We start from the raw sequence: 19,472 nt of genomic DNA, 5'->3' as shown, positions 1-19,472 counted from the left end.
AACAAAGAGAAAAAAAAGCAAAACTAAGAGAATAATACAACAATGTTGAATTCTGAGTAACAGAAACACAAATGAAGATCCCAGAAAAAAGATAATGAACTATCTCCTTCTTTACAGCAGAGAGAATAGGGACTACAAAGACAGAATATTGCATATGTTGTTAAATGTATTCACTGCATCAGAGGATTTTGCTGTCTTTCAAAGTAATTAAATGAAAGAAAGCTGAGATGGAAGGGAGAGGAATGACTTTGATACTAAAATATTTTTAAACCTTTAATTATAAGAAACACACTACCCCCAAAGACAAGTCTTCTACTTTTGGATAACTCCAACAATTAGAAAGTTTTTCTGTACATCTTCTTCACTGAAACTTTTAGCCATCATTCCTCATAGTAATATTTTAGACCAAGCAGAACAAGTTTAATCTCTCTTCCACATGATAGTTGCCTTCAAGAGTTTAAAAGGGAGGCAGAATGAGGTTGGTTGTCCTCCCTGACACCCACCTTATTAGGGACATCAATTTATGTTGGCAGTTATTATAGCTCACTCATACTTAAACTTGTCCAAACATCTCTCCATTCATGACCAAGTAGGACAAAGACATATTACATGTGATCCTTTTCTTTCCACATTAGATATGTCATACTCACATGTTATATCCCATGTCTTTACATGCTATCTTTCCATAGTGATCATTCCAATCATCTTGGCACACAGGATACCAGGATTTGTTGTGGGATGAGTAAACCTGAAGGATAAATTTTGGTCCATAGAGGCGAACTGCATTTAAAAATAAAAATTTGTTTCAGTAAGTTTTATTAAAAAAAAGAAAACCAAAACTTACATTCTCTCATTTATATATGTATAAATAACTTAAAATCCTTTTTTTATAGAGATCTGTAGAATCCTAGAGCTAGAAGTTCTCTTAGAGACCAACATGGCCAAATCTTTCATTTTACATGAGAAACTAAGAACTAGAGAGCAAAATTGGCTTGCACAAGTCCGCACAGTGTCTTGTCATTGCAGTTGGAGTTACTAGACCTAGGATAGAATCTCAGTTCTGTCCTATCACTCTATTTACTTCACTTAACCTCTATGGCCCTTCGTTTCCTTATATGTAAAACCAGAAGAAAGGAAACTGGCATTATTAAACTTTATGCCAGGCACTACATTAAGTGCTTTACAATATTATCTCATTTTATCCTCACAACAACTCTGGCAGGTAGGTATCATTACTATGCCTCAGGTCATTGTTCACTGGCTAGAGTGTGTCTCAACAAAGGCAAAGAGCTGGAAGTCAACACCGTTCCAAATACTGGAGGTCATTTCATTTTCACAAGCAGAGCTTATCATTATAACCTTGTTAAGATATTTGCTTCAGGCAAATAAATCCAAGTCAAAGAGAATGGACCAATGTCAAGAAACAGAAAGAGCTAGGAGTCTGAGTATTATGATCTCAAGAAAAGGGAGGGAGGGAAGTCAGGGTCTGAACAAATGGCTTGTAGCCAGCCAGAAAATGTTCATTCTCATCCAGGAAGCAAGGACAGAATCCATTGCCTAGTCTGGGGCAAAGGAACATTATATATTACTAGATTAGGGTGCCAGAAACTCAGAGAAATGGAAGACTCAAGCCCTCCCTTGAGTACTTGAATACATCTGTGTGTGCTACCTGAACACAAATTTAGTATAAACAAATGATATGGAAAATAGATTCTGGAAGAATTAAGATACCTAAAAGTCTTGCCAAAGAAAATCTATATCAGCCCCTAGAATTCAATCTAACATCTAGCCTGACTGACCCTAAACAAGATCAAATGCTAAAGAAAAGAGGTGATAAGATGAGAAGAAGAAAAAAAAACAAAGTAAGAAAAGACAAAGGCTTACATCTGCATTTAGGAACAGGATTGACAGAGAAAATCTCTATAAAATTTATTATTTCCCTTTTATTTTTCACATTTAGTTCTCATATTTAATATAGTGCTTAGTAGTACAACTCTTAAAAGCACTTAAAAGTAGGGCTACCCAGTCTGTTTTCAGGAAAGAGAGCAAAGGAAAAGGGAAAAGCCTTTTTCTTCTCCCAAAGACTAGGCAAATTCAGAGGAAAAAAGTGGAGTGGTAAGAAAAAAGAAAAAGAAGGATCACAAGGGAGCAGTATGACAGATTTGGTCCCTTCTGGTCAAGTAAGATCTGAAGGAAAGCACAACCTTGCTGAGGTTGTTTTCATACTCTTGAAATGGTACTATGTGGCTTTTTAAGCTCCAGAAGAGAGAAAAAATTAAATATGTGTATATACTTATATGTGTATATATCTATGTAGACTTATAAACATAACCTGTTTCCAATTTTGAAATATCAGCCAAAGAGCAGTGTAAAAGAGTACAAAATTTAAATCTCATTGAAAACAAATAGAATTACCTGTAGAGGTACTGAAATAATATGTAACAAAATTTATAAGCAGTTTCTAAAATTTCATTCAACTGTCATGAAGTTATATTGAATTTGCCAACTTGCAGAAAATATTTCAAATAACCACTAAATGATTATTAATACTCTGTTATATAACATTATTATATTATTAACTATTAACAATTATTAATAAACATTATTCCTTGCTCTTTTTCTAATTATTTTTCTACAATATGTAATTTGATGTCATCTTCAAAAACAAATGCCCAAAATAAATTTAAAGACATCTACTTTCAAAGATAATTCTATCTTTTAGCTCTATAATCTGTTTTCAAATGTCCACTTAACAAAGTTTAAACAGTTTTTTTTTAACTACTTATGATTGGAATACTCTCCTAACTTTTTCCTACTTATAGTTGAATAAAATCCCAAATCCTTGAAGCACTGGAAGGGCTTCTCTCCACCAATGTAAATCGTGGGCCTGCCACATGTCCCTAATAAGGTTGGTGTCAGGGAGGATAGCTAAACTGCATTGTGAATGTCATTGGAAAAAAAAAATCACTTGGTGAATAGGAAAATTTCTAAGCAATAAGGAAGTCCTAAACAAGATAGTCCCTTCTCATTATTAATTTCTAGACATACTTACCACAATGGTTCTCATCTTCACCACTGGGACAATGTGATATTCCATCACACCAATTAGTTGGACTGATACAAGTTCCTGAAGTTCCACATTCTATTCCAGAATTTGGGCAGCTATTTTTCACTTAGAGAAAAAAGAGCAAATAAAATGTACACATGAAACTCACTAAAAAGGAAAAGAGTGATAAATCACAGATTCTACTAGGTTTTTAGCTCCTCTCGATGCTATATAAAATTTTACCAAATTTAGAAGTATAATAAAAAACTTATAAACCAATAGGCTTCCTCCATTAAGAGAAATAATACTGTCAGTACTAGTGGGAAAATATATTAATCACTTTCAAGTCACCAGATAAAGTATCACGCTCAATAACCTAAAAGAGTATTTTTTGTTATTGGCTAATTGTTCATATTTACTAATAAATTTCATTCATATTTGTTAATAAAAATTCTACATATATATACACATATACAATTATATATAGATACATAAACATATATGTACATATGCCTATTTGTGTATATATGACATACACACATAAGATTTTAAATTTCTTCTATTTCTGAAACTTAAAAAATAAATGAAAATTGTGCAATTACAAGAATACAAAAGTAATCTTGATAAAGTATTTTAGTTCTGTTTATGTTTTCTTAGTCAAAAAGAATAATCTTTGAACTCTAAAAGACAGAACAAAAAGTGGAATCATATTCCAGGTCACTCTGTCTGTGGTTTTCCCACATGGCTCTTTTCCTGGGACCTCTTCTCTTCTCACTCCATACTATTTCACTTGATGATTTTATCAGCTCTTATGGTTTTAATTATCATCTTTATGCTGACAAGCCACTTATCTAGCCCTGATGTTTCTGCTAACTCCCAGAATCATATTGCTAGTAGTTTATTAGTCATCTTAAACTCAATATATCTAAAATTGAATTCATTATCTTTCCCTCAAAATCTTCCCCCTCCCAAATTTCTCTATTACTGTCAGAGGAATAACCATCCTCCCATGCACCTAAGTTGAGAACCTAAATGTCCTTCTCGGCTCCTCACTCTGTCATACAAATCTGTTGCCAAGGACTGCTTCACCCTCATAATATCCCTCAAATATGGTCTCTTCTCTTGTTTGACACTAACCAGCCTGGTATAAGCCCTCGTGATTATCAGATAATATGAAAACCATGACCAAAAAAAAAAGTTGAGATCATATTTTTGTATGTATGTATTTATTTATTTATTTTTAGTTTTCAACATTCACTTCCATGAGATTTTGAGTTCCAAATTTTCTCCCCATCTCTCCCCTCTCCCCACCCAAGATGGTACACAATTTTATATAGGCTCTACATATACATTCATATTAAACTCATTTTCACATTAGTCATGTTATAAAGAATTAGAACCAATGGGAGAAACCACAAGAAAGAAAAAACAAACAAAAAAAGAAGAAAAAAGAGACAGCAAATAATATGTTTTGATATGCATTCAGACTCCATGGTTCTTCTTTTGGATGTGGACAGCATTTTTCATCATGATGAATTAAATGATGAATTAAAAACCACCCAGAACTCTTAGAACCAGAGGGAAAAGTGAGAATAAAAGAAACAAACAGCTGACTTCTTAAAAAAAATCCCAAAATGAAAACTCCAACAATGTCATAGCCACAATCCAGAGCTTCCATGTCATGGGGGAAAAAAACTACAAGAAGCTAAAAAGAAGTTCAAGTATCAAGGACCCCCAATAAAGAATCCATAAGATTTAACAATGGGAACTATAAAGGAGAGGGGAGCTTAGAATACAATACTCCAAAAGTCAACACATAAAGAGTTAGCAAAAAAAAAAAAGAATAACCCATTGACAAAACAAAGTGTAGTACTCTAGAAGTGGAAGAGAATGGGCCTTTACTAGGAATGATAGATTTCCAAACACTCCTGATAAAAGGTAAGTAGATACTTTGCAATGAAAATGCAAGCACTAAGAGAAAAATCAGAAAGGAACACATACTTGTTTAACTAAAAAGGAGTACATAAGGATGAATTGTTTACATGATTTAAAAAATGTCTTCTCAGATTCCTAATTTCCTTAAGGGTCACAGAGAAAGGTAAAGATGACAGGGTCTGTGGATAATTTATTATGCTTTAATGGTCTTGGAGAAGTAAAAAATATAGGGACAGAGTACTATACTGGGGAAGAGAAGAGAAAGACCGGGAAGGAAATCACTACTATATCATATAGGTACATAAAAAAAGAATATATAGTCATAGAAAGAAGGGTGGGGGGAATGAGCAATCAATGAATCACATTTCTTTTGAATACAATTACACATACCTATTCATAGTCACAGACACTGAGATTTTGCTTTAGAAAAACATTAATCTCCACAGGGAAATAGGAAGGAACAGGAACAAGGAAGGGTAGGATCTAAGAGGAAGGACAGGATAGGTAAGGAAAGAGTTGTAAGCAAAACAAAGTCAGATGTTTAAGGGTGATACATGAATGTGTTATTTACAAGAAACATAAGTAAAATGTAAAGATTCACAAAGAGTTAAAATGAGGGGGTGAAGCAAAACCTATTACATGTCAGGTAAACTCAAAAACATAGAGGTAGCAATTATAATTTCCAATAAGGCTATTGTAAATATAAACATGACAAAGAGAAATCAGCAATTATATTATTATTAAAAGTACCATAAAGGAACAGATCCATATACCCAATAGCACATCATCTAAAAGCTTAACGTAAAAGTTAAACAAATAAAAGAATTAGACAGCAAAATTATAATGGTGGGGAAACTTACTATGCATCCTTTTCTGACCTAGACAAATCCTAACCAAAAGTTAAACAATTAACAAACTGAAACCTGACAAGAACTTTAAAACAATTAGAAATAATATTTTTTCTGTGGGTTAATGAATGAAAATAGACATGAACTTACATACTTCTTAGTTTTTCATGGTACCTTTACAAAAATTAATCATGTTTCAGGGCATAATGACCTCCTGCTAAAATAAGGAAAAGCAGAAATACTAAACACATCATTTATTTCAAACAGACTAGATGACCCCATTGTCAATGATGTTGTAGAGTGGATTCCTGTTTGAATGCAGGGTAAACTACACGGCTTTTTATATCAATTTTAAATCAGATTTTATGAGATCACCTCACAGTTCCAGAAATGAAGGAAAGCCAGGACAAAGCCCTAACAATTCAAAATGTCATGCCTAATTATCACATTTTGAAAGTGATATCATATTTCACTTAGTGACTCCAAAATATTCAACTAAAAATTAATAGACATGCAATACATAGACAGCCAGGACCAGAACCAAACCAAAGCGACCTATCAATGTTACCTTTGTAACATTTCTCACATATGCTTCCTCCTGTTCTCAGGGTCATATCACCTCACATAACACCATCCAGAAGTACAGGAGTAGAGTTTGATCAAAACACAAGACTTCTACCTAGACACTGAAGGTGCTGATGTGAAAAAAACAAAGAAAAGTCAAGTAATGTAAGAAATACCTTGGACTGAGAATCAACCAAAGTGTAAACCTGGAAGCAAAGAATAGCCTCACAAGTCCAATTAAAGTCTCAGAAAAAAGTGTCCTTTCCAGAAGATTATAAGAGCACCTGGAAGAAATAAAACAAAATGTAAGGGCTAGAGAGGATAAAATGGCAAGGAGAATGGTACCTTAAAAGAAATGGTGGGAAACTACAGGCAAGGACTGATTACCCTGAAAGTCAGAATGAACTAAATGTAAAACATGACTCAGTGAGACAAGAAATAATAAAACAAAACTAAAAAATTTTAAAAAAAGAAAATATAGGAAATATTTTATGAAAAACAAATGACTTAGAAAATATGTACAGGAGAGATAATATCAAAATATTTGAAGTACTTGAAAATCATGACCAAAAAAGAAAAATTCCTGGATGACGGTATCCAAGAAATCATAAATGAACAAGAAGGTAAAGTAAAAAAAAGAACTCAAGTTAAGTTCAGAAAGAAATCTCAGAATGGAAAATCTCCAAATTGTCATAGCTAAAGTCCAGAGCTTCCAGGTCAAAGAAGAACCAGCCAAAAACACAGGGATCAAGTGCTAAGAAACCATGATCACAATCTCACAAGAATTGAGAGCCACTACAAAAGCTCAGAAAGCTTAGAAAAAGAAATTCCAAAAATCAAAAGATAAAGACTTTCAATCAAGAAAAATTTGTATGAAAAAAACTAAGTATAATCCTGTGGTGGAAGGGGAGCAGACTTTCATGATAGAGAGGACTTCTAAGCATTTCTGATGAAAAGGATCAGAAATGAGTAGACATTTTGAACTGGAAATGCAGGAAAAACAGAAAGTGGTATATTCATTTGTTCAATTGGAAGGCAATATGGGAATAATTTGTTTACATGCTAAATAGGAAGAAAAGAGAAATGTTTTCTCAGAAGCCTAATATCTCCAAGAGTCATGAAGAAAAATAATACAGATTAAGAACTAAAGGTGATTTTGTTCTGTTTTGATAGTATTAGAAGACAGAAATGAGAGAGATAAGCAACTATACTGGGAGGAAAAAAGGAAGAGGAGAGACATTGCTATTACATAATAGAGCTACATCAGATGAAGAGTATTCAAATAGTGGGCATCCTATGAATCTCATTATTATCTGAACTAAAGAAATATTAAACACAATAAGAGACAGAGACAGAGGTTTAGAAATCATTAAACTCAAAAAGGAAACGTCAGAGGAAAAGGCAGGGGAATTTAAGAAAGAAGGTAAGATAAATAAAGGAATAGTGATAAGTGAGACAAATTCCAACTGGAAGCATGGAGTGTGAAGGGGAGAGTAAAAGAAAAGAAGAAAATATTCAAACCTATCATCAAAAGCAAGGTAAGGGGAACAATGAGAGGCAATATAGCAAAAACAGACCACTTCACTAGTAGATCACAGGTGATAGGCAAAGTCCCTCTCTTTAACATTTCCTTCTTATTTATAAAAAAAAAGAGTGAGAGGTTAAGAACAAAGGGAAGAAAATAGACAAGAATGCAGGATTTAGAGAAACAGACAATTAATTGTCAAAATGATAAGTGCAAATGAGATTAGCACACCCCTAAAACGGAAGAACATAGCAAAATGGGTTAAAGATCCAAATCCAAAAATATGCTGAGAAGAAACATGATGCAGATAACATGAAACAAGATACAGATAAAATGAGAGACTTGGGGAAAAAATCTACTATGCTTCATATGAATCACAATTGTAATATTATAGGAAATACAGATATGATAAAAAAAGATAATCAGGAAAAGTGTATTAGGTTTAAAGTCATTAAAAGTGATAAATCAATATCAACACAATATATGTGCACTAAGTTGCATTGTATTTGAATTTTAAAGAAAAACAATCAAATTACAGGGAGAAATATACAGTAAAACTGTCATAGTGGTGAACTTGATTGTATCCCTTTCAGACACAGATAAACCCAATTAAAAGATAAACAAGAAAGTAATTAAGGATCTGAATAGAACTTTAAAAATATTAGAAATGTTAAATCTCTGTTATTACTGAATAGGAACAGAAAGAAGTTTCAATACTTCTCAGCCATGCATGGTACTTTTAAAAAAAATTCACCATGTAAGAGGGAAGAGGCATAAAGATCTCATCAAAAATGTCCTTATCAAGAAAATATTCAATAAAGAGAATTAATCAAAAGGCAATTGGACCAGTAAGTAAAAGAAAAATTATATAGAAAATTTCATCTAACTACAATGATAAGACAATATACCAAAACTTATGAGATGCATTAAAGCAATTCTAAGGAAAAAAAATTAATCTGTTTTCATCAACAAAAGAAAAAAAGAATCAGTCAATTGGGTATTCAACTAAAAAAAATTAGGACAGTAACAAATAAAAAAAACCAGGTAAACACCAAAGTAGAAATCTGAAATTAAAATAATAAAACTTAAGCAAAAAAACAAAACACCCCACTGAATTGATAAGCAGACAGCTTTATTTTTTACATTTATTTTTAAATAATAAAATAAATGGTAAATCTTAAAAGGTGAGAAAAATGAAATGATTCTTATCAAAAATTTAAAAGGAATATTTTCAAAAATTAAAGTAGAAATAAAGGATATTAACAAAAACTGTTTTACCTAATTACATGCAAACAAAAAAAAACCTCAGAGGAAATTCAGCAACACTTTAAAATGTTACAATCCAAGATTAACAAAATAAACCAATTATTTAAATAACCTAATATCAGGAAAAAAACTTGAATTTATGAATGAACTTCCAAAAGAAAAAAATCCAAGATCACATAGATTTACAAGTGAATTCTAACAAGGAGTCACAGAACAACAATTCATTTCTAGGGGGTTAGAATAGAGTGCTAGAACTAGAGTCAGGAAGACTTAATTTTGAGTCACTTACCAGCTGTGTGACCCACCTTAGTTTCCATATTTGTAAAACTGGGATGATAATATCACCTATTCCCCAGAGTTTTTGTGAGCATAAAATGATACAATTTTATAAGGCACTTTATAAGACTTAAAGCATTATATAAATGCTAGTCATTGTTATTATGACTATTGTTATTCCAACATTGCATAAACTGTTTGCAAAAATTACAAAAGAAGAGACCCAAGAACCTAACCCAAGGGTTTATTGAAATTCTTGCTTAAATCTATCATTGAAATGCTCTCAGGGCTGTTATTGAACAACCTTCTTGGTAAAAGGAAGAAAAAAAAATAAAAATTTTAGGTCCTATCCCGAAAGTATCAGCAAAAAGGAAAGGAAAGAAAAGGAGGAAGGGCAGAGGAAGACAAATCAGAATTTTTATGCTGTTTTTCCTGCTTTCAGAAGGAACCAAGTTTCAGATCTCAACAATCTATTCTATGTGGAAGGTTTTGCTTCATCTCTGCAGTTTCCAGAAGGTCTCCTAATGCAAGGTGATTATGATTACCCAATGAGGCAGAGCAGCACCAGAAACATCAGAGACACAGCACAAAAGGATGACACCTCCAGCACAGTCAAGGAATTTTCTACTAATACAAGGCTGTGAAAATAACCAAGAGCATCAGGGCCACATCAGAGATGATGACACAGAACAATTCATAAAAAATTAATGTAGTAAAGTGCCTATAAGGTCATAAGCCTCTTATATGCCATCTCTGCCAGGATCTAAATCCATTCTGAGGTTCTCACAGTTTCACCATTCACTCAGTATTCTCTCAAACACCCATTAAAAACTTTCCCTTTCTGAAAGTCATATCAGGGGGCTGATAAAAAATCTTAGCCTCTTTAGAAGCCTCTACAGATGGACTGACCCCTTATTCCACGGAGGCTAAAAAAAAGTATTCCCTCATCTCCAACCAGAAACACAGAATTATCACCAAGTCAGCTAGAGGATCCCTTTTATTTCCAAGTAAATAAATACACATTCATCACAGTTGCACAGTGACAGTTTCACCTCATCACATGCTATCAAGAAGGCAAGGCACCTTCCAACAAGACCACTACTTGGTCCCCTGAGCCCTTTCTGGAAAGGAGTTTTAAAAAGCATCCCAAAGGAAAGGAATCCTGTCAAAGAGGGGGATTTGTTCTCTAGGGTATACAGAGTTCTCTGAAGGGGGCAAAGACCTTAAGACCAAGACATCTCTGGAATGGAATAATGGTTGGAGAGGGTCAGCAGAGCTATGTCCAAAAATCAGTCCATTATTATCAAGTAAATCTTCTTAGAGACTGAATCCCAGAAACTACCGAACCAGACTTTCCTCTTCCTAAGATGGTGTTGATTAGTCATAAATTTGGCTTCAGAAAAGTTGGATATCTGACTTGAGTCAGGCGAATAATTATGTAACTGTTGATCAGCAGGAAAAAAAAACATTTTTCACTAATATTGGTGTGTCATTTTACCACAGGTTGGGGATCACTTTGGTTAGGTGGGTATTCTAACTGGAATCAAAAACCCAGTTCACGTGAGAAATGATTTGTTTGGACCGCTATTCTATTCCAATTAGTATTAATCAGTTTTATGTTTTACATATACCACATAGGGATAATTAGATAAGATGGTTTCCAATAGTAGGCCTCAAACTTTAATGTAATGTTCACTACTTGTTTACCAGTTACAAAACACACTTGCACAACCACAAGAATGTTGACAAAGGTATTTCCATCCTGTTTTGCTCAAATTCCACATCCAAACCCAGTGTGAGATAATTTGATTCTTTGGAAAATCCCCCAACTTATATTTGTACTTCTCTGCCATGCCCAGCTTGAGCAGGTGACCATCTTATAACCACTTAGTAGGGATGTCCTGTTCTTCACCCAACCTGTAACTCTCCTGTCATTTTTGGTTCTCAAGAGCAAGATCTAACAACCAATAAGATGCTGTATTTTACAATGCCTCTTTTGCATATTTGGGTATCAGATCCTATAAAAAACAAGGTCCTGGGGACCAGGGGCATCTTAGATCATGAGGAAGATCTGAGATCCGTTTGATTAGAGGGGGCCATGGACCCTTTAATAAAGTGCTATTTGCTTGGAGCTCTGCCTCAATGGCTTTTCTTGCAGATTGGACAATTCTTGACCCTACATTATATACAAATACCTGACTTACAATTAAGAAGATCACATGGTTCTATGACCAGCAAAACATAGCATCGACCACCCCAATTTCCAGATTGGCAAGGGACCCATTCCCAAACTCTGCTATTCTTGTAAAGGCTCTAACCTGGTTGTTTACCACATGATGTCTCTAACAGCTGATGACATGCCCTACAAACAACTGTAAGCAATGGAAGGCATCAATAAGATTTCTCTATTGGTCCTACTCCCAAAATGAGAACCTTTGATTACCAAGTCTTGTTTTCTCCAGGCCAGAGATCACTTAGCTAGAACCATCATCACTGCTTAGGAATTTGGAGATAAAGATCTTCTCTGCCCCATCACTGAAGGATCTCTCACATGCCAGCCATGCAACCTGAAGCTCAGCCCACTAGAACTTGCCAGGACACTTATTCTCTCAGACATTTCATTATCATATTAGTAGCTCCCTTAGTCCATTTGGGTATACCTCTCTCCTAGAAGATGGAGCTATCAATTGGCCTGGAAAAAATGAGTTACTTCAATAGCTAGTTCTCTAAGAGAGTGAGGGTAGGAGGGAATTTAGCCAGGATGAGGCAGGGTTCTAGGGTCTGTACTAGAGACCTTAGTTGTTGGCCTAGAGACTAAATTTATGAAGGGCATGAACACCAGAGGGAGCCAGGTATGATTTTTAATCTAGCATTTCCATTGATATTTCAAGAGAAGACTCCTGTACTCTACCAATCTCAGAATTGCACTCTACCTGTACTCTATCAATTACAGAAATTGACTCTAGACAAAGGGTGACTCATGACCCCGTATTATTTGTTTAGTAGGGACTAGGTGACTCATGACACTGTGTCATCTATTTAATAGCAACAAGGGGCCAGTAATGGGCAAATAACAGCTTTTCAAAAGTGGCTGTTTGGGTAAACTTGGAGTTCCAGAAGCCTGTTTCTTATTCTATCTCTTTATGCCTGCCAAAGGCTTCATTGAACATAGTCACTTAACTCAGATTGGAGGAGGAAGAAGGAGAAAGAGGGGGAGGAAGGAGGAAATGTCAGTAGTTGTTGGTGTTAACCTGACCAGAACTGGCCTCTACCCTGTAGGTGGTAAAGCCACAGAAAGCAGGCCAGAGGCAGGAGAGTCAGGCTGCAAATTTCAAAGTGAAGAGACACTTGCAAGCAGAAGTCCTCCTGAGGAGGAGGGATTAACATGATGAGGCAAAGGCAGGTCTTATATACATAAAAGAACCACAAGTGGGCTGGACCATGACATAGTATGTCTTAGCCATTCCCACGGCAGGCTCATGCATGGACAATTGTCAGCATTCCTGGGTCCTCTGTGAACAGTCTCCAAGTTGATTGTCTCACAGACACAAACAGAACCAGAGTTAGCATAGAGGGAACAGAAGTGCAGTACGTGGTTTGGTTCACTTAGCTGTTACAAGGAACATGGATTGTGAGCATGTTAAGAGGTATGATGGATGGCTCTCAGGTCTCTGGGAAATAGGGGGAGCTCTAAACATAAATCCCTCAATGAACAGCTGGTGCTAGTCAAAGCAATACACTTTGCCAGAAGGCGAGATCATCCAGAGTACAAAGGATTGTTGTTACGCCAAGCTCAGGGTGCAGCCGATTGCTGGGCCTTAGCTCTGGGAAATAGGGTGTCTCCAAATATTGACAGTGGGTTGTTTGGGGTTTTTTTATTTGTTTTGTGGACCATTTCTGGAATCCTCTGGGCTTTCTCTACCCAAACTGCACTGGACAAGACCCTGGATTTTCTTACGGTTAATTTCTTTCCTTATATGGACCATTATCTGATTTAAGGCTTCTGCCACCATGGCCTTATCTGGTCTGGTCAACATTATGTCATCAATGTAGCAATGCACAGCAATGCCTTCAGGAAGGAAGACTTCTTTCAGATCTTTGCCCACCAAAAAGTGACAGTGTGAAGGAGAGTCCAGGTAGCCCTGGGAAAGGACTGTATATTGGACTGCTTCCCAGGTGAAAGCAAACTGCTGGGGGGGGGGGGGAAGGGGAGGAAGCATTAGAAAGATAAACAACTGCATATCACTTCCCTTGGGCCTGGGCCACTTGCTCTAAAATATTCACAAGGTCAGGAACAGCTATAAGGATGGACTTTATTCAGCTCTTTGTTTTCCCATGTAAGCTGTCAAGAGTCATTTGCTTTCCTAATAGGCAACACAGATTGTCGTAAGGGGAGCTAGGATAACAAAAATATTCCAGGTTCCATCATCTCCATCAATGGAAAAGAAAAACCCATCACCACTCAGACCTGATAGTGTTTGGTGTGAACCACATGGAATGGTTCTGGTAACTCCAAGGATTTTCATTTGGCCTCACCCACAGTGACCTGCATAAATAATGCTGAAAGGACCCACCCAGATACTGACCCCCGAGAGTACATCTTTCTCCATGGTCTACCCTCTCTATCCTCCCCCAAATAATCTGAAAGAGACAGGGCCTTGAGAAGATACCTTACGCTAAAGTAGGGCTGAAGGATCCTGGATTCCCCTTTACAATTTTCCTCGTGAGCTTGCCATCAATTGCTTCCTTATTAAAGTCATGTTTCAGGACCCATACCCAAAGCTCCTCCAGGAAAGGTAGGGCAATGCCCTGCCACCTATCAGGGCAGCAGACTCTGTGACCTCCACCCACATTTGCCATAGAGTCTATCTGTACTGACAACAGCACTTGCCCAGAATACAGTTGTCCTCAACTCCTGGTCAAATTTCACCTGGTGACCAGTTCTCATCTTTGCAGTGATGTGGCAAAGTAGACCCAGAGCTGAAGTCTGAAGCTATTACGCCATTGTTCCACTAAGAAGGCAGAACTGAATTGCCTGTGAGGCAGGCTGGTCATAGGGTGTGGTATTCTATGAGATTCCCTTCCTCATCTATCAAACCCACTTCCTTTAGGTGCCTTGGCTCCTCCCACATTAGCTCCCCATGGGAGCTACCTGTAACAGTCATTCATCATCATGGGGCCAGTTAAGAATAACGCCCTATCTCTGCCACTTAAAAAAGAAAGAAAAGGCGGGCCCTGTCTAGAGATTCTAATAAATGCAATTCACTCCATGATAGCTTTCCTGCCAGACTATGGAAATCCTCCTGAGACAGACGTTCAGCATAGGTTCAGTTAACATCACATAATCAGGAGTCATTGCTTCAATGATTCATCAGGTCTCTATTTGAACTTCTCATGCAATCTGCCAATTCTTTAGTGAAGCCTACCCACCTCCTGCTCCCTCAGTTCATGGAAGCACCCTCCTCCCTAGAGCAGTAATAAAATTATTCTGTGGCTTTTAGTCACACTGAGAGCATCCAAGTCTTTTTCTCACTTCCTCTCTCATTTTCCTGTCTCATGGTTCCAATCTCAGTGAGATGCAATGGGCCTGGAACCTCTAGAACCAGAACCTCCTGGTCTGAGATCCCTAGCCCTATCAGGAAATGTCACCTTACTTACAAAGTCAGTTCCATTAGGTGCTCTTCAGCTTTCATTGTACATTCCCTTAAGGCTGAGATCTGTCTCTAGTTGCTTAATAAACTAACCTAGCTAAATTTTAGTCCTATTATGCTAGCTGTCCAATTTCTGCTGGATGCTCAATAACAAGACAATGCAGGACTTGGTACTTTCTTTACCCTCTGAAGGAGCCTTCTCCAGAACCCACTGAGCTAACTGCTCAGTGAGTGACAGCTTGCTTCCTATCCGATCAAGAGGACTCCCTATATATGATCATGTGACTTAACACCACCATGCAGTACCTGACCATCCATTCATCTAACCCTCTGTATTTGCAATGTACTTCCTCCAACTCAATCACAATGTGATCCACAAGAACATCTCATCTTGTTCCAATTACCAGCTATACCAAATGTTAAGGGTAAGCATGAAATGAGACACTCATAAGTCAATGAACAATTAACAAGATGTTAACTTTCCCTAACATAGTAAGTATATGCAATAAGGATAGAGTGGCCCTTAGTTCCTTGAGATACATCACTCTCCATATACAAATTCATCTAGTTAACAGAAAAGGATATGGTGACTCTTGTGGTTTTCAGATATCTATCCAATCAGAATGGCAATGACTACAGGTAGATGGAACTTTTTATGTTCTTAGATTGTCTAGAATCTGTGTCAAAGGAGACAAGGGCCAAACAAAATCCCGTTACAGTTTTGCTTCCTTTTAGGGAAAGCTTATACCTATTGCATCCCTGTTGAGGGAGAAAACCTGATAGATCTTGTCACCCAGATAGATATTGTCACAACAATCATATGAAAAATTTCTCCAAATCACTAATAATTAGAGAAATGCAAATGCAAATACCTCTGAAGTTCCACCTCACATCCATCAGGACAGCAAAGATGACAAAAAGGGAAAATGACAATTTTTGGAGGAATTTTGTGAAAGGGTACTTTTGGCTAGGTTTTGAATTGACCCAGGCATTTTGGAAAACAATTTGGAACCATGCTCCAAAAGGCACTAAACTGTACATACCATATGACTCAGAAGACTACCACTAGGCCTATACTCTGAAGAAATCAAAGAAATAAGAAAAGTACCCATATCTACAAAAATATTTATAGAAGCTCATTTTGTAGTGGCAAAAAAGAAAAGAAAAGAAGAATGTACCCACCTATTGAGGGACAGCTAAACAAATTCTGGTTTATGAAGGTAATAGAATGTTTGTTTTGTGAATGAACTGTTAAAATAGACAGTTTCAAAAGAAACTAGGAAGAAATTTATGAATTGATGTGAAATAAAGTAAGCATAACTAGGAGAACAATTTATACTATCAAAACAACATTATGAACAACTTCAAAAGACTTTAGAATTCTCACCAATGCAACGACAAATCTGAATTCCAGAAGATGGAATATGAAGCACTAGACCTATATTTTTCCAGAGAAATGATGGACTTAAAATGCAGAATAAGATAGGAATTGTGGGAATTTGTTTTGACCGTACATTATTTGTTATGAGGATATTCTTTATTTTTAATTGTTCATTGCAGAGGGAGTGGAAAAGGGAAAGAAAATAAATGCTTTTTAATGAAGAAAAAATAATAAAATTAAAATTTAGAAATACCAAAAACTTTGAAAAAGCAGGAAAAATAAATCCACAAATTATCAGCTTTTGTGTACATTACACAACAAAACACAACAAAAAAAGAAATTCCATTCAAAATGATTAAAGAATACACACAATAGTTAAATGTACATTTGCCAAGAGGAACACAGAAATAAGTCCAAAACTCTCTTTGTAGAAATAGAGACCTAAATTGAAAAGATGTTAAATGCTCATGTTTAAGCCATATTAATATAATAAAAATGATACTACCTATATTAATATTCAGATTCAGTGCCAAGCCAAATACACACACATATACACACACACACACACACACACACACACACACACACACACACACATCCCACAGGAACAAATGAATATTAGCAGTTTCAAATCTGAAACTAGACCAAAAAGTAGTGATCATCAAAAACTATTTGGTACTGATTTAAAAAAAAATTTGATCAGCAGAATAGATTTGGAACACAAGATCCAGAAAGCACTAAAACAGCAGCGTTTAATAAACCCAAGATCACAAACTAGTAATTTAAGGACAAAAAATGATGGAAAAACTGGAAAATGGTAGAAAATAGTCTGGAAGAAATTAGGATTAGATCAACATCTCACACCATATTCCACAACAAGCTCCAAAAAGATATATATAATCTAAATATAAAAGGTCAGAACATAAACAAATCAAAGGAGAATAATGTGTTCCATTCACAACAATGGATAGAGGAAGAGTTCTTGACCAATTCATGACAGAAGATCACAGGAGAAAAAATAAATAATTTTGACTCTATAAAATTGAAGTTTTTATACAAACTAAAGAAATACAGCTAAAATTAGAAGGGAAACAGTTAACTGGCAAAAAAATTCTTCATAGCAAGTTTCTTTGATAAAGGTCTCATATGCAAGACATATAAATAGCTATTTTATAAGAACAAGAGCTATTCCCCAAAAAATAAATGCCTGGAAGCTATAAAGATGAAGTTCTCAAAGGAAAAAAGCATAAGCTATCAACTGCCATGTGAAAAAGCAACAACTCTAAATTACTAATAATTAGACAAATGCACATTAAAACAACTCTAGGATAACATAACATAATTATAATAATCATAACAATCACATTGCAAAGATGACAAAAGAAAGAAATGACAAAATGTTGCAGAGGCTACTGGAAAACAGGTATATCAGTCAGTAGTACATCAATGAGGCTGTGAATTGGTCCAACGATCCTGGAAAGCAATTCTGAATTATAAGAAAAAAACTCTACACCATTCTTTCTTTGTGCTATTTACATCACCACCAGCTACATACACTAAAGAGGTTTAAAAACAAAAAAGACAAAAAGTACCTATATGTATAAACATATTTACAGCAACATTTTTTGTTGTAGCAAAGAACTAGAAATACAGTGAGCATCCATCAACTGAGGAATGGCTGAACAAATAGAACATTATTGAGCTGTAAGAAATAACCAAAGGGATGCAGTCAAAGAAACATGGGAAAACTTGTATAAAATTATGCCAAGTAAAATGAGTAGAACTAGGAGAACTATTTATACAAGGACTACAACACTGTAAAGTTAAACAACTTTAAAGACCTAAGAGAACACTGATCAATACAATGAATAACAAATCACAACTCCAGATGAAACACACCTCCTACCTCTTGTTGGAAACATCTGTGTGTACGTGTATGTATACATACATGTATATACATATACACATATGCATATTTAATATGTATTTTAAGACACAACCATTACAACACAAATTTGTTTAGCTTTACTATACTTTTGTGATAAGAGAATGTTTTAGTAAAAGGGTAAAGAGTTTGGGAAAAGAGTTGAAATGCAGTGACACTGCTACCAAAAAATTGTAAAAGGAAGACAGAAAAGAAAAGAGCATTAATACACAATTTTTAAAATACACAAAGCAGAGAAATAGACAATTAAGGAGGAGAGCAAGGAGGTAGGGAGAGACAATCAGCCAACATTAGTATTACCATATATAATTTAATATAAATTTAAAGGAACAAACTATTTGTAATACATTTGCAGTTTAATGAAGAATCTGTCATTTCTAGCCTTTGTACATGGAACTGTTCATGTTTATTGATGATTTTCTAGTTTATAATAAGGAAAAAATGCCTGGATTCTTTACAGCCAGTTTTTTTCAAGAGCCACAGTAGTACAAAGAAGACAAGGAAAAATAATTTTTATTTACCTAATTATTTTCTTAATTGATAAATTTTGTTCTTATATAAATCACGTCCCCAAAACTTTGCAAATAAACTACCTCAAATATATATTCAATCAATCAACAAACATTTATTAAGTGCCTACCATGTGCCAAGTATTATGTTAGGTGCCAGGGAAACAAACACAAAAGTGAGACAGTTCTTGTATTCAAGATGCTTGTAGTCTCCTAAGTTCATGTTCACAGAAAAGTAATTATAATATTTACACAAAATCAGTATAAAAACACTCATTAAAAAGAGTTGAGTAAAATTGCATAAAAATGATTTCTGACTGGTGCAACTTTACACTTTTGCAGCTTACTACTGTTAAAGAAAAATGTATGCAGTTCATTTTTCAATAGTTAATCATCCAACTGTATTTAACATTTTATTTAAAATGTCCCACTACTAGTCCTTGAACAATGTTTTTAAATCTCTATTTTTATAGTGTTAAAGTTTTATAAAGTTATCCTAAGTTCAAGTAAAAAGAACTATCTCTAC

General features: G+C 35.3%; 1 protein-coding gene across 1 annotated transcript in view; it reads right to left on the bottom strand.

Annotated features, from left to right (window-relative positions):
* Positions 1–19,472, bottom strand: part of TMPRSS2 (transmembrane serine protease 2) — a 99,173-nt gene that overhangs the window by 41,192 nt on the left and 38,509 nt on the right. The window contains exons 6-7 of the mRNA XM_020976261.1: positions 3,053–3,172; positions 651–780 (exon numbers count right to left, since the gene is read on the bottom strand). Of these exons, the coding sequence (XP_020831920.1) occupies positions 651–780; positions 3,053–3,172 (250 nt within the window). The remainder of the gene's footprint in view (positions 1–650; positions 781–3,052; positions 3,173–19,472) is intronic.

The sequence above is a fragment of the Phascolarctos cinereus genome, unplaced genomic scaffold (genome assembly GCF_003287225.1).
Source record: "Phascolarctos cinereus isolate Bilbo 61053 unplaced genomic scaffold, phaCin_HiC Scaffold_726;HRSCAF=1367, whole genome shotgun sequence".
Taxonomy (NCBI): Eukaryota; Metazoa; Chordata; class Mammalia; order Diprotodontia; family Phascolarctidae; genus Phascolarctos; species Phascolarctos cinereus.
Note: the sequence above shows the minus strand (reverse complement) of the source record. Positions and strands in the feature narration are given on the sequence as shown.